The sequence below is a fragment of the Oncorhynchus masou genome, chromosome 30 (assembly GCF_036934945.1).
Source record: "Oncorhynchus masou masou isolate Uvic2021 chromosome 30, UVic_Omas_1.1, whole genome shotgun sequence".
NCBI lineage: Eukaryota > Metazoa > Chordata > Actinopteri > Salmoniformes > Salmonidae > Oncorhynchus > Oncorhynchus masou.
The window spans coordinates 16,670,627-16,685,898 of NC_088241.1; the positions used below are offsets into that span (position 1 = coordinate 16,670,627).

Genomic DNA, 15,272 nt, shown 5'->3' on the forward strand with positions numbered 1-15,272 from the left:
TATAGAATGTGAATTTTGCACACAGAGTCGTTCTTTCACTCAGGAACTCTCTTCTTCCCTCCCAGTCGACATCCCATGGGAACAACAGTGAGACGTAACAGAAACCTAATTTGCAGCAGGATATACTGCTGTCCCAGTGCCATATTCATTTTGCCAACCAAATAATCTGTTCATGCTGCACAAAATGCACCTTATATGAGCTTATTTTGTGGTGATCTTCTGGAAAACGGCCACACACAACTATTGTAACATGAAATGTCTAGTCTTCTACTGGCAGCCCGGTGAATGTGATATGGTCATTGATATAGATCAAATTAATTACATACAGTTGAAGTCGTACGTTTTCAGACACTTATGTTGGAGTCATTAAAACTTGTTTTTCAACCACTCCACAAATTTCTTGTTAACAAACTATAGTTTTGACAAGTCGGTTAGGACATCTACTTTGTGCATGACACAATTTCTCCAGCAATTGTTTACAGACAGACTATTTCACGTATAATTCACTGTATCACAATTCCAGTGGGTCAGACGTTTACATACACTAAGTTGACTGTGCCTTTAACCAACCAAGCAATAGTATGCAAGTATAAACACCATGGGACCACGCAGCCGTCATACCGCTCAGGAAGGAGACGCGTTCTGTCTCCGAGATATGAACGTACTTTGGTGCGAATCGAAGTGCAAATCAATCACAGAAAAACAGCAAAGGACCTTGTGAAGATGCTGGAGGAAACATGTACAAAAGTATCTATATCCACAGTAAAATGAGTCCTATATCGACATAACCTGAAAGGCCACTCAGCAAGGAAGAAGCCACTACTCCAAAACCACCATTAAAAAAAGACAGACTATGGTTTGCAACTGCACATGGGGACAAAGATCGTACTTTTTGGAGAAATGTCCTCTGGTCTGATGAAAGAAAAATAGAACTGTTTGGCCATAATGACCATCGTTATGTTTGGAGGAAAAAGGGGGAGAATTGCAAGCCGAAGAACACCATCCCAACTGTGAAGCACGAGAGTGGCAGCATCATGTTGTGGGGGTGCTTTGCTGCATGAGGGTCTGGTGCACTTCACAAAATAGATGGCATCATAAGGTAGGACAAATATGTGGATATATTGAAGTAACATCTCAAGACATCAGTCAGGAAGTTAAAGCTTGGTCACAAATGGGTATTCCAAATGGACAATGACATCAAGCATACTTCCAAAGTTGTGGCAAAATGGCTTAAGGACAGCAAAGTCAAGGTATTGGAGTGGCCATCACAATGCCCTGACCTCAATCCTATAGAAAATTTGTGGGCAGAACTGAAAAAGTGTGTGCGAGCAAGGAGGCCTACAAACCTGACTCAGTTACACCATGCCTGTCAGGTGGAATGGGCAAAATTCAACCAACTTATTGTGGGAAGCTTGTGGAAGGCTACCCAAAACGTTTGACCCAAGTTAAACAATTTAAAGGATATGCTACCAAATGCTAATTGAGTGTATGTAAACATCTGAGCCACTGGGAATGTGATGAAAGAAATAAAAGCTGAAATAAACAATTCTCTCTACTATTATTCTGACATTTCATATTCTTAAAAAAAAGTGGTGATCCTAACTGACCTAAGACAGGGAATTTTACTAAGATTAAATGTCAGGAATTGTGAAAAACTCAGTTTAAATGTAGTTGGCTGAGGTGTATGTAAACTTCCTACTTCAACTGTATATACCATATATATCTTGGCTGTAATAGGTACTCCTATTTATCCTACAATAGCCCAATACTGGAAACTACAGTACATGGAAAAATGACCAAAGCCGCACTTAGATTTGCTTAGCATGGAGCCCTGAGGAGTGGTGCAGTAATCTGTTCTTGGGTACTCCTTCCTCCACTTTCCCTGATAAGCAGAGAGAGGTGCAGGGCTAGAGGGCACCAGAGAGGAAGCTGACATGACAGACTTTCACACTTTGTTAACCCACTAATGGACATCCCTCCCCACCACTAACCCCTTCCTTGCACGGATTTGTCTGTTTTAGCAAAACTGAGGAAGGAAATATAAGGTAGGAACAGATAGGTCAAAATTGGTCTACTCTGGTTTTGGCACGTGCACTCTAGCCAACAGCCTGCAGATACAGTGCAGGTAGGCTAGTCTACATGTTGAGATTATTATGGATAAGAGCAAGAATTGTTTTATTTGTTAAATGGCAGTCAAGCATTGTTCATCATGTCAAGACCCTTGATATTTATTGGAAAGGAGCATCAAGCTCATCATCGTCCACTTTCACAACCCTATGAAGTTCATCATAATTCATTTAATCTTTAGCATAATAAATGGTATAGTTTCCTGAGTCGTAGACCAACCGCCATATTGAATTACTCTAAGTTTTCTTCAATATGATGGTTATTATATAAATATTTGCGAATAATGGCAATTCTACCGCTATTTCTTGCATACTTAATTTTACAAACACAAAACGATCCCACCATGTCAAACGAACAAATTCTGTCTGCATTTATAAAATTATACTGAAACTTCCTGTTTCCATCTTAAGGTGTTGTGATTTTTTGTTGTTGTATGATATGACTTTACTCTTAAAACTGTGGATGGAAATGTGCTAACAGAGACAGAGGAAATAATGTTTAATGCTATGGTGGCACAGTGCCAGGGCTCTCCATGATTTCCCTCGTCTGTAGTGGAACAAGAAAAGGTTTTCTTGTTACCGTTTGGCTTTGATCTGAAGGTCATAGTTAAATATGAAATATTCAGTGATCAAGCAAGTGAAAAGGGTATATAGCAGCATCTGCTAGTCTGTGCTAGCACAAAATACAGTGCCTTCAGAAAGTATTCACACCCCTTGACTTTTTCCACATTTTGTGTTACAGCCTGAAATGAAAATGGATTAAATATAGATTGTTTGTCACTGGCCGAGACACAATATCCCATAATGTCAAAATGGAATTATACTGAACAAAAATATAAATGCAATATGCAACATACATAGGCCCACCCATTTGGGAGCCAGTCCCAGCCAATCAGAATGAGTTTTTCCCCACAAAAGGGCTGTACCACAGACAGAAATACTCCTCAGTTTCATCAGCTGTCTGGGTGGCTGGTCTCAGTCGATCCCGCAGGGGAAGAAGCCACATTTGAAGGTCCTGAGCTGGCGTGGTCACACGTGGTATGCGGTTGTGAGGCCGGTTGGACATACTTCCAAGTTCTCTAAAATGACGTTGGAGGCGGCTTATGGTAGAGAAATTAACATTTAAATTTGTGCAGTCAGCATACCAATTGCACACTCCCTCAACTTGAGACATCTGTGGCATTGTATTGACTGACAAAACTGCACATTTTAGTGGCCTTTTATTGTCCCCAGCACAAGGTGCACCTGTGTAACGATCATGCTGTTTAATCCGCTTCTTGATATGCCACACCTGTCATGTGGATGGATTATTTTGTCAAAGGAGAAATGTTCACTAACAGGGATGTAAACAAATTTGTGCACAAAATTTGAGAGAAATAAGCTTTTTGTGCATATGGAACATTTCTGGTATCTTTTATTTCACCTCATGAAACATGGGACCGACTCCTTACATGTTGCGTTCATATTTTTGTTCAGTATATGTTTTTAGATTTTAGATTTTTAATTAATATAAATATATAGCTGAAATGCCCGTACAGGAAGAGGAGCCACCTTCGGTGGGAGTCGTGACACCTGTTTGCAACAAGGCACTAAAGTAATAGAATAAAAAGTACATGGAAAAGCGCTACGCACAGGCAAAATCATATAGGAAAACCTAGTTCAGTATGCTTTCCAACAGACATTGGGAGACAAATTCATCTTTCAGCAGGATAATAACCTAAAACACAAAGCCAAATATACACTGGAGTTGCTTACCAAGACATCATTGACTGTTCATGAGAGGCCTAGTTACAGTTTGGACTTGAATCGGCTTGAAAATCTATGACAAACTTGAAAATGGCTGTCTAGCAATGATTAACAACCAACTTGGCAGACCTTTAATATTTTTTTAATAATTTTTATAATAATAATGTGCAAATATAAGCTCTTAGAGACTTACCTAGAAAGACTCACAGCTGTAATCGCTGCCAAAGGTGATTCTAACATGTATTGACTCGGTGTGAATACTTTTGTAAATGAGATATTTCTGTATTTCATTTTCAATACATTTGCAAACATTTCTAAAAACATGTTTTCACTTTGTCATGTGATTATGGGGTATTGTATGTAGATGGGGAAACAAAATCTATTTAATCCATTTAGAATTCAGGCTATAACACAATGTGTAATATTTCAGAGGTTATGAATACTTTCTGAAGGCACTGTAATTGGGGATGTGTTCTCAAACCACAGCCTTGGAGAGTAATTTAGGGATGGAAGAAAAAGTGACAGCGATTCTGGGGGAGAATTCGATAATGAGTGTGTTAGATATAAATATGGGGAAATAAAGGGAAATATAGAAAGGAGAGAAGTGTGTGTTAATAGGTTAATAGGTTAATAGGTTACAACTGTTAAGTTGTACTTTCTCTGCATTTTACATGTGTTCTGTGTCTGCATGTCTATAAGTGAGCAGGGCAGAGGCGAGGGAAACAGACATGGCACAGCACTGGTGTCATCTTGGCCACAATGGAGATAAACCTCTTGGTTGAAAGCCAGTTCATTGGCAAATGTGATTTACGTGGGGCGTCTCCCTTTCTTGTTTTTCTCCTAGAATTATTTGTTTGTTTGTCAAAGGGATTTGTTGAGTTTATTGATCTGTAAACTGCCGTTGGATAAGAGGGCATAGAAGAGAGGAAAGATAAGCTGAGGAAAGAATAACACAAAAATGTGAGGGGGAAGGAAGACAATGGGGTGAGGAAAAGACTGCAGAATTCAACAGCTCTTCAGGGAACTAAGGCAGGATTAGAGCGGCCACAATGTTCATGGCTTTCACCTGGAAATGTACAGAATGCATTTTACACTCAAAACGGCATTTTGCTTCACCTACACAGCTATAATGTACGGGGTCCTAGCTTTATTTTAAATTTAATATCGGAAGGCAATAAATGTTATCTGCCCACACCAGGTCTCAAGAAATGTCTCTCTGCTATTACATATGCCTGATGATGACGAAATGGCAGTAGGTTGTCAGTCAGTCACCAAGCAACACTTTTGTCTTGACACAATGAAGATGGGTGGAAAATATTTTTGAAAAGATATGACAATCATACATTTTACACGAGTTAGAGTTATGACGACATGCACAAAATAGGGAAAGGGGGATGGGTAGTCAGTTGCACAACTGAATGCTTTCAACCGAAATGTGTCTTCTGCATTTAACCCAACCCCTCTGAATCAGAGAGGTGCGAGGGGATTCCTTAATGGACATCCACGTCATCAGCACCCAGGGAGCAGTTGTTAACTGCCTTGCTCAAGGACAGAACAACATTTTCCCACCTTGCAGGCTCGGGGATTGGAACCAGCGACTGGCCCAATGCTTTTAACCACTAGGCTATCTGAGGCGGAGAGACAGTGTTTCCGTTTTAAATCTAATAGCTGTAATGATCCCGCGGTGAGGGAATCAGCTCAGTGGCAGTTTGACCACAAAGAGATTGGGCACTCATATAGCACAGTTTGTGCCTGCTGTCTCATGCCTCCAGAGATCAGGGACTACAATACTGCCTAGTTTAAAACTGTTCAACTGATGTCTCCTCACTGGACAGATGTGCTGCTCAGAATGAATGAATGAAATGTGAGTTCTGTATATGCTGTATAATACTAGTCTATTTTATTAAGCATTTCATCTAAAATGTTTTTTAGATGGCCGTGAGGTGTTTTTGGATTTTGAGTTCCTGCTGTGTGCATTTTGTTTTGGTCTTTTCATTTTTTACCAAACGGGGATGCAGAGCACGTACCCCGGGGCCCCGGCCTCCAGGGTCAGGGGCCCCCAGATAGCATATGATAGAAAGATGTGTAGCATTGCAGGAAATTAGCTTTAAAACTGCAACATTTTGTCTCAGCCTCATGGCAAAATGTAAACAAAAACATGAGATGAGCTGTAAAACAGCACATTTTTTCCCCTGGCCTGTGGCAACAGTGTAGAATTGCAGGAAATGTGCTTTGAAACTACATTTTTCTCTCTGCACCATGGCAATATGTGTTGAAATGCAGGAAGTTGGCTGATTTCCTGACCCCCTCAGTGGGCCCCTGGAGGTCGTTGCCCCGTGGCCCCAAATGCAGTAGTCAGGCGGCCCTGATCATGGCCTTCACATGTCACAAACAGTTGGTCTCAGAAAATATATTCGCTCACATCATGAGTATGGTTACCTGCACACAATAATTACATTATTGTGGATAGTCATATTAATATAACAGTTCGACTAAAATGTTATGTTAGTTAACCTATATGTATTGCAAGAAGAACGATTATCCATAATAATCCTGTTTACATGGACACATCTGAAATCAGGCTTGATGGCACTCTGATAAACGCAGAAAATCGGCAATCAAAATAAACGTTCTACAACAGCGACTGTGGTATTTTTGGGATGCATATTTGATTCTGAGTTCGGACATATAAAGTTTGTTTGTTAAAACTACTAAACGTATACATTCAGTTGTTCGGAACTCACTTCAAAGAGGTAGGCTCTCTAAACTAGTGCTAGCACATCCACAGATCAAATGCACAGCTGGAACGCCGGTGTTTAGATCTGCATAATTCGAAAGATTGCTGGTGTTTTAGTTGGCGTATGCTTACTTCGATTTTGACTTTACGCCGATGAAGATAAACAGAGTATGTTTTTTACACGATTATTGCATAATCTGCCTACTGCCATAATCAGTTTAATCTATAATTATTACTGTGCATGTAAACGCACTGTGTGTGTAAGCTGATATACATTAGGTAACCTGATATTTTATGAGAAAGATGCATGCACTCAACAACTGGTATAATTTCAACATAGACTGTTGGACATGCTTTTAAATACAGATGCTCTGTGGTAGAATTATTTACCACTGTGCTAATTGCTTGATAAGAAATATTTGTATGGCATTGGCAATATGTACATTGTTGCGTCATGCCAATAAAGCTAATTGAATCGAAATATTTGTATAATAGATCCACTCCTCCTCTCTCGCATTATCTCTCTCCTCCCCCTCCCTCCAGTGGAAACGAAAGCCTATCCCTGTGCCGGAGTAAGACCGCGCCACGAGATGAACACACACACTTTCATACAAGCACAGACACACTGTTCCAGCGTCAGGCAGTCAGTCTCTACTCGGACTGGCCAAGGCTGCCTCAGGCTATCCAGCGCAACACTGAAATAGACAGACAGAGTACAAGGAATACTGTCATGAAACCAGACATACACACACAAACAATTGGGGGTCACAAACACAGGGATCTACAGCTGTGTGAGGAAGCGAACACACCCTCAGACCAGACGAAGGGAAGCAGAGTGTGTGTGCGCGTGTTTCTTTGACCCGTGGCTATAGAGGATTTTCCTGGTGTGTGACGGCACACTACTTTTGTCATCTTGCTTTCTCTACCTGATGCGGTGGGATTTCCTGACCCAGGAGTTCAACAGCTGACCCACGCAGGCATAGAATCAGCTTCCCTGAGTTGGAAACCTACAACACAGCTAAAGGTGCTGAGCAATGCTGGTACTTTGCTAGCCTTTCCTTGGGCTATTTTCTAATTCAGGCAAAAGGTTACATCTTCTCATGCTACAACTATGAAACAACAGGCACATTTTCTGCAGAGATAGGCTACTTTGTCTGACAGAGCAAATAACTGACTGTCATGGCTTAGCCTACAATAATTGAATCGGGAAAGCCAACGTCAACTTTGTCCAGTCTGTTTTCTTTGGTAATAAGAGGTGGGAGCTAGTACCTCTCAAATGACTGACTGTGGCTGTACATTCATTCTGTTGATTTTCCAATTTGATTTGTTTCTTATTTCTTTGGGCGCAACTAAAAGGAAAAACATAATTGACGTTTTTTTTGGTCGATATCCCCGGCTTTCGTGAACCACGCGTTGCCTTTTCGCGGGTTTCGCATGCCCATCAGTACCTTTGCCCACACAACTCGAGCCTCGCAGCTGATATTCACCTCAGTCACTGACAGTCACACGTGCCAAGACGTCGTAATAAACCACCGTTTGACATGGAGGGAGAAAACGCAATTTAAGGTAATTGTATTGTATTTAGGCAGATGTCAAATATGTTTTTGTAGCCGCAACAAATTTGAATCCATGTTAAATTATATCGGCTACAGCCAGATAGTGCACCACGTTTTCCAAAATGACTTTTGAGTGTAGGCTATGATGTGAGAACAAATATTTAGGCTTAATATAAAGCTAATAGCTTTACAAAACCAGGCATACAGTCCTTATAACGTTTTAGGTTTTGCTATGTATACATTTAGTAGTTTTAAATATGTGTTATCTCCTAGAAAAAAACTTTATCTGATTTCAGACATCAGTTTATCATAACCCTATGCGCCCTATTACTCAATTGTTTTTGATAAAATACTTTATAAACAAGATGTAGCCTATAGCTTCAAATGAATCAAAGTAATTGCCCTCAGATTGAACACTGTTCTATCTAGCCTACATGCATGTGAAAATGGCATGCAAGGCAACTTCGATTATTGGTAAATTGTTTCGTTATTTGGTGGTGTACCAGGCTTTGATTCTAAACAAATCTCAACGAGTGCAGTTTAACAGTTAAATCAATGCATATCCTGTCAGGTGCAAGCTCAAGGGTCTACCAGTTTGATAGAGGCAATTAACAACCATGTAATTGTCTAAGAAAGTTCACCTTCACTCTAACTTACTAAAGGAAGATGTGACAAGTATTTTGTCACACATGTTGACATTCTTTGATGCATGGTTAATTATTCCGTTTATATTCTCAACTCCTGAGTATATATCTGATTTGAGGGATCAGAACTGCCCAGTAACTCAGTAAATCCAGTCTGGTATAAGGGAGTCACCCTCTCACAGATGTTCTATAACATGGTAGTGCAAAGGCCACTCAAACGTGACATGAAGAAAAATAGTTTGAGGGAATTCAGTTGTGACGAAGCAAAACAGCTCTTTGAACAGAGTTGAACAGATATGCAGAGACTCCAAACTGTGTGTGTGTGTCTGTGTGTGTGTACAAATGTTTCCCTATGTCTCCCTCTTTAGCTCTACAGGATAAATAATTCACAAGGACATTATTCAGCAGCCTATCAGGATGAGGATGGAGGGAGTAAAACTGTTGCTGGTTCTTCTTCTGCTGCTGGGTGCCTGTCTCCAGTGGGTCCAGTCTGGCATGTCCTCCCGGCACCGGGATTCACACCGACGCCCCAGAGAGCACCGGGACCATCGGCAGCACGGGAACATCACGCTGGCCATTATCCTACCACAGAGAAACACTGCCTACCCCTGGGCCTGGCCCCGTGTGGGTCCGGCTCTGGACCGAGCCATCAACACCATCAACGCTGACCCAGCACTCCTCCGCGGCCACCACCTGGGTTACGTGTTTGAGAACAGTGAGAACGAAGAAGGCATCTGCTCTGAGTCCATCGCCCCACTCATGGCTGTTGACCTCAAGTTCGCCCACGACCCTTGGGCTTTCATTGGGCCGGGCTGCGTCTACACCTCCTCCCCAGTGGGCCTCTTCACCACCCACTGGGACATCCCCATGGTAACGGCGGGCGCTCCAGCCGTGGGCTTCAACGGCATCAACATGTACCCGTCTATCACCAACACGGGCCCCACGCACAAAAAGCTGGGCAAGTTCGGCCTCCATATCTGCAAGCACTTTGAGTGGAAGGAGCAGGTGCTGCTCATGTTCAGTGATAACAAGAAGGATGACCGGCCGTGCTACTTCGCTGTGGAGGGCCTCTACACAGAGCTGCACTTGAACAACATCACCTCGGTGGACCTGGTGTTTGAGGAGAACACTGGACCAGTCAACTACTCTGACCTGCTTCACAACATCAAGCAAGATGGCCGAGGTGAGTCCCCTACGTTCACTACACATTATTCACAGCTTTGTATTCTACATATTGTGAGAGCAAATTCGTTAATGTTCAGTGGGTTGGCACAGTGGATCTTCTTTCATTATGGTTAGGCTTGTCAGCCTAAGAACAGCCTAAAAAGAACCTTCTTGGAGCATGTTATTTATTCAGCCGAAGCCCTCATGACATAGATTATTTTGAATTTGTTGACACAGCTGTACAAAAATAGCTAAGCTGTATGTGCTTGTTTTCACATTTACGATTGCGTGTGTGTCTCACCTATTACCTATGATATTTGTTGTCTCTTGCCCTCTGAATGATTCGTAGCAGCATGGCTTGTTAAGCGTGGATATTAGCTTTTGATGAATGCGCCGGCAGCCTGAGCAAGAATTATGAGCTCAATCGATGCTGTGCAGATCAGAAAACTCACTGCTGCAAATGGCCTGTCCTCAGGACAGACAGAGATAATAAGATCGGCGTCCTTAGATGTTGCAGCAGTTTAATGGACCCCTCAAATTTTGTCCACCGAATGAAAAAATAAATATATATTAAAAAATACATATATATATAAAAAAAAAAAAATCTGTATTTTGGTTCAGTTTACCCTTCTGCTGCCTTTGAGGAAATGGGCACAGTGAGTACTGTACAAAGCAAATATAATTCATTGCTACTCCAATCTATCACTTTTTTTGCAAAGTCAAGTGAGTCAACAAATAGACAGATAAGCCTCTCGATTGGTTCTCTATGAGCTTCCCTCTCCCGTTCCCACACGGGTATAAAAACGTCTCCAGAGAAGACATTTATTAACAGAGGTCAAGAGCTGTCCGACCTTATAAGGGAGCTGCAGTCAACATATCAGATCTGTAGGTATTTCCTGCTAAACAGACTCCGTCATTGGGCTAATTACCCTGGCCCTTTGCTTTTTGTTGGTCTGCAGTTCATCATATTTAACCAGAGGTGAGCAAATTATGGACTTAGTCAAATTAGGGATTTGTTCAAAAACTGGTAATCCATGTCCTGGAATTTCTGTTCAACAAGAAAGCATGTGTGACTTAACATGTTTCTTTTTGTTTTCACAGTGAACTTTTGTTGTTTTGGTTACATAAATGTGTACTTTATGGAGCACCAGAATACTGTTGTCTTTGGTTTATTTCAAATTCACAGTCAACTGGGTGTGATTGATTAGGGCTTTTAGTTAAGGTTGTCTGACTGAGATCTGGTAGAATGGCCACACTAATTTGAAAAAGGACATGGGATCAGACAGAGCTAATTGTAAAGCCATGCATTTTGATGGAGTGCAGTTGACCTGTGTGCGCAGAATATATGAGTTGTTTTATGTATTTAGGTTAAAGGGACAATCTGCAGTTGCTACATCCATGTTTGAACTTATAAATGAATTATATGTACTCATTGATACTTGAAGAATACAAATTATAAATTCCTCATATATAAGCAAAGTAAATATAAACTATATAGCCTCAAAACATGCTTAAATCTATTATTTTGATATCATGGATGGTCAGTCCTTGCATCCATAGCTCTGTCTATGAATTTGAGAGTGGTTACATGACTTTATTGTTTTAACTACTGATTGCCACTTTAAAGTGTCTGTTTGGCATTAACAGTCAGGAAATGTTTAACCCAAAGACCTTCGTAGACATGTTTTTTTTATTGCTCATACACCTGCCTGGGAAAAAGCCATCATAGGGGATGCAATGGTTCATTAGATTGGGACCAGTGTAAAATCTAATTAATATCTGAGTAAAAAGGCCGTTTCCTGAATATAACCTCCGCCATGGCCCAGTTAGGAATCAAAATAAACTAAACTCCCACGGTATTTATCAGAAAATCTCCTATGCTTGAAACAGACATTTGTACAACTCCATTTAGAAGAATACCCATGGAAGAGTTATAGTGGAAATATGACTGACTCAAAGAAGAAAAGACTAAGTCTTAAAGTAGCAAGTGGAACATTTGGGTTAGCCTACACAGTATATGAGAGTACAAGAATACTTCCTGATTGTAACTCTGTTCTGTCAGAGCACACAATCAGCAGCTAATTTCCATGTTGTTGTGGTGGTTGTCTGTTTGTTTCAGAACAGCAGATGGTTTGAGGATCAGACAGACCTGCTTTATATTCATATTTCATGCATTGCTTTTCTCCGCGTGTGGAAACTCTTCACAGCTCAGAGACAAGTAATACCACAACAACACCAACACTCATCTCATGCTATGGTTGGAGAGAGTGAGGGGCAGGAGTGCTCAATGTGCAAAAAAAAATAATGTGTGTGTGGTGCGAAAAGATAATGTAACAACCTACCCAGCCCACCGTAACACATAGACACACATCTGTCACACTCACCAGCAGTAATGTGACCTTTTCCTCAGCACTCATCAAGCGAGAGGAAGCCTTTCACAATATGTCCCCCCACCTCACCACCCCCTGCCGCCATCCCCAGGGACCAATAAATAAATACTCACACAATTATGATGAGGAAATGACGCCAGAGACGGTTTACGTGCTGCAAGGACCTCAGTCTGTTGTTTGGGTACATTCATTGTCTCACCAACAGTTGCTTCTCTCAATTGCCCCTTTTAATGAAAAATAACATGGCTTGGATTGTTTTGGACTGGTTTCATTCTTGCTTCAGGGGCCTTAACAATAATCCAGGAGAAAAAGACAGAAAGTGTGGTCTCTCATATCAAAAAAGTGTATATATGTTTTTGAACTCAGTCGAGGTCTCAATTTACTTGAGTTAAAATACTAGAATATACAAGGTGCAATTTCTAAATATGGTTGTGGATCAGCCGTTTTTCTCTTGTTTTGTCAGTCACTGATAGTCAGTCAATTAGCTCATGTCAGCTCAAATTATTTTAGATTGCTAAATTAGTTTAGCTGCCAGCTATCTATAATTGTTAAGCATGGATGTGGGTGTGCAGATCCGTGAGCAACCTGTGGCCCCTCATGATGAGTTCAGATTTTTGTGGCCCCCAGAGCCCTATCAAAGTTGCCCATCCTTGACTTAGAACATCCAGTTTTGTTGATTTTGTATAATAAAAAAACAGATTTTGAGAGCGAAAACCTAAAAATAGGGAAAACAAAACTGAGAAAAATAAATTTGGGAAACACTCAATAGAATTAGTCAAGAAATAAAACAGATTTTATAGGAACACTACAAATGCCCTTTAGTTGATTGAGCACTTTGACCCCCTCTTCCAGCTCCTTTCAAAATAGGATCCTTACCAACCCACCACTGCTGCACTGCAGGGAGCAGGATGGAGATGGTGGTGTATTGAATATTGATCAAGTTTAGGGGTTTAAATAACTCAATGTTGGTAACTCATCATATATCTTGTGGAAGAGCTAAGCCCAGTGGACTGGGTGGGTGTACATGGTGTGTGAAATTTAATAAGGGGCCATTTTCTGAAATGTCAAAAAGATTTAGTCAACAACAACAACAGAAAATCAGCCATTTGTTTCCCCCAAGAGTCCTTTCATGAGCACAGCATTTATCAGATGCAATAATTATAACCATAACAACCAATATAATAATTTATCATTATGTTTTTATGAGATAATCTTATACAGAAAGGAAGAGTTGAATATTGTGAAGGATTTCCCCCAGTCCACTGGTCATGCATATTTTATGAGTGGATTTGCACAGTCGACTGCACTTCTTTTAAATTATTTTGGTGTTAATTCCTTAAAATGAACATGGTATTTCACCAGGTAGGCTAGTTGAGAACAAGTTCTCATTTGCAACTGCGACCTGGCCAAGATAAAGCATAGCAATTCGACACATACAACAACCCAGAGTTACACATAGTCAATAATACAGTAGAACAAAAGAAAACAAAGAGTCTATATACAGTGAGTGCAAATGAGGTAAGATAAGGGAGTTAAGGCAATAAATAGGTCATGGTGGCGAAGTAATTACAATATAGCAATTAAAACACTGGAATGGTAGTTGTGCAGAAGATGAATGTGCAAGTAGAGATACTGGGGTGCAAAGGAGCAAGATAAATAAATAAATACAGTATGGGGATAAGGTAGGTAGATAGACGGGCTGTTTACAGATGGGCTATGTACAGGAGCAGTGATCTGTGAGCTGCTCTGACAGCTGGTGCTTAATAAAGCTAGTGAGGGAGATATGAGTCTCCAGCTTCAGAGATTTTTGCCGTTCGTTCCAGTCATTGGTAGCAGAGAACTGGAAGGAAAGACGACCAAAGGAGGAATTGGCTTTGCGGGTGACCAAAGAGATATACCTGCTGGAGCGCGTGCTACGAGTGGGTGCTACTATGGTGACCAGTGAGCTGAGATAAGGTGGGGCTTTACCTAGCAGAGACTTGTAGACAGTGGGTTTGACTGTAAACTCTCCTTCCAGACTAACCAAACACCTAGGTATTTGTAGTTGTCCATGTATTCTAAGTCAGAGCCGTCCAGAGTAGTGATGCGCGACGGGCGAGCAGGTGTGGGCAGTGATCGTTTGAATAGCATGCATTTAGTTTTACTTGCGTTTAAGAGCAGTTGGAGGCCATGGAAGGAGAGTTGTATGGCATTGAAGCTCGTCTGGAGGTTAGTTAACACAGTGTCCAGAAGTATACAGAATGGTGTCGTCTGCGTAGAGGTGTATCAGAGAATCACCACCAGCAAGAGCAACATCATTGATGTATACTGAGAAGAGAGTTGGCCCGAGGATTGAACCCTGTGGCACCCCCATAGACTGCCAGAGGTCCGGACAACAGGCCCTCCGAATTGACACACTGAACTCTATCAGATACAGTAAGTAGTTGGTAAACCAGGCGAGGTAATCATTTGAGAAACCAAGGCTGTTGAGTCTTCCAATAAGAATGTGGTGATTGACAGAGTCTGAAGCCTTGGCCAGGTTGATGAATACGGCTGCACAGTAATGTCTCTTGTCGATGGTGGTTATGATGTTGTAAAGGAGAAATGGTGGGGGCTTTGGCGGGTTGCTGTGGAGGGTGCCGGGCAGTTGGCCGGTTTAGGGGTAGCCAGGTGGAAAGCATGGCCAGCCGTAGAGAAATGCTTATTGAAATTCTCAATTATAGTGGATTTATCAGTGGTGACAGTGTTTTCTAGCCTCAGAGTAGTGGGCAGCTGGGAGGACTTTACAGTGTCCCAGAACTTTTTTGAGTTGGTACTACAGGATGCAAATTTCTGTTTGAAAAAGCTAGCCTTAGCTTTCCTAACTTCCTGTGTATATTTGTTCCATATTACCTGAAAAGTTGCATATCACGGGGGCTGATCAATGCTAA

The 15,272-nt window shown here is 41.3% G+C and overlaps 2 protein-coding genes across 2 annotated transcripts in view; both read left to right on the plus strand.

Annotated features, from left to right (window-relative positions):
• LOC135522174 (thioredoxin-interacting protein-like) overlaps window positions 1-1,696 on the plus strand; it is a 328,799-nt gene extending 327,103 nt beyond the window's left edge. The window contains exon 7 of the mRNA XM_064948208.1: window positions 1,681-1,696. The gene's annotated coding sequence lies outside the window, so the exon portion shown is untranslated. The remainder of the gene's footprint in view (window positions 1-1,680) is intronic.
• Window positions 1,697-7,210: 5,514 nt separating this feature from the next.
• LOC135522175 (atrial natriuretic peptide receptor 1-like) overlaps window positions 7,211-15,272 on the plus strand; it is a 56,764-nt gene continuing 48,702 nt past the window's right edge. Inside the window, exons 1-2 of the mRNA XM_064948209.1 lie at window positions 7,211-8,175; window positions 9,178-9,992. Coding sequence (XP_064804281.1) covers window positions 9,227-9,992 — 766 coding nt within the window. The 5' untranslated portion in view covers window positions 7,211-8,175; window positions 9,178-9,226. The remainder of the gene's footprint in view (window positions 8,176-9,177; window positions 9,993-15,272) is intronic.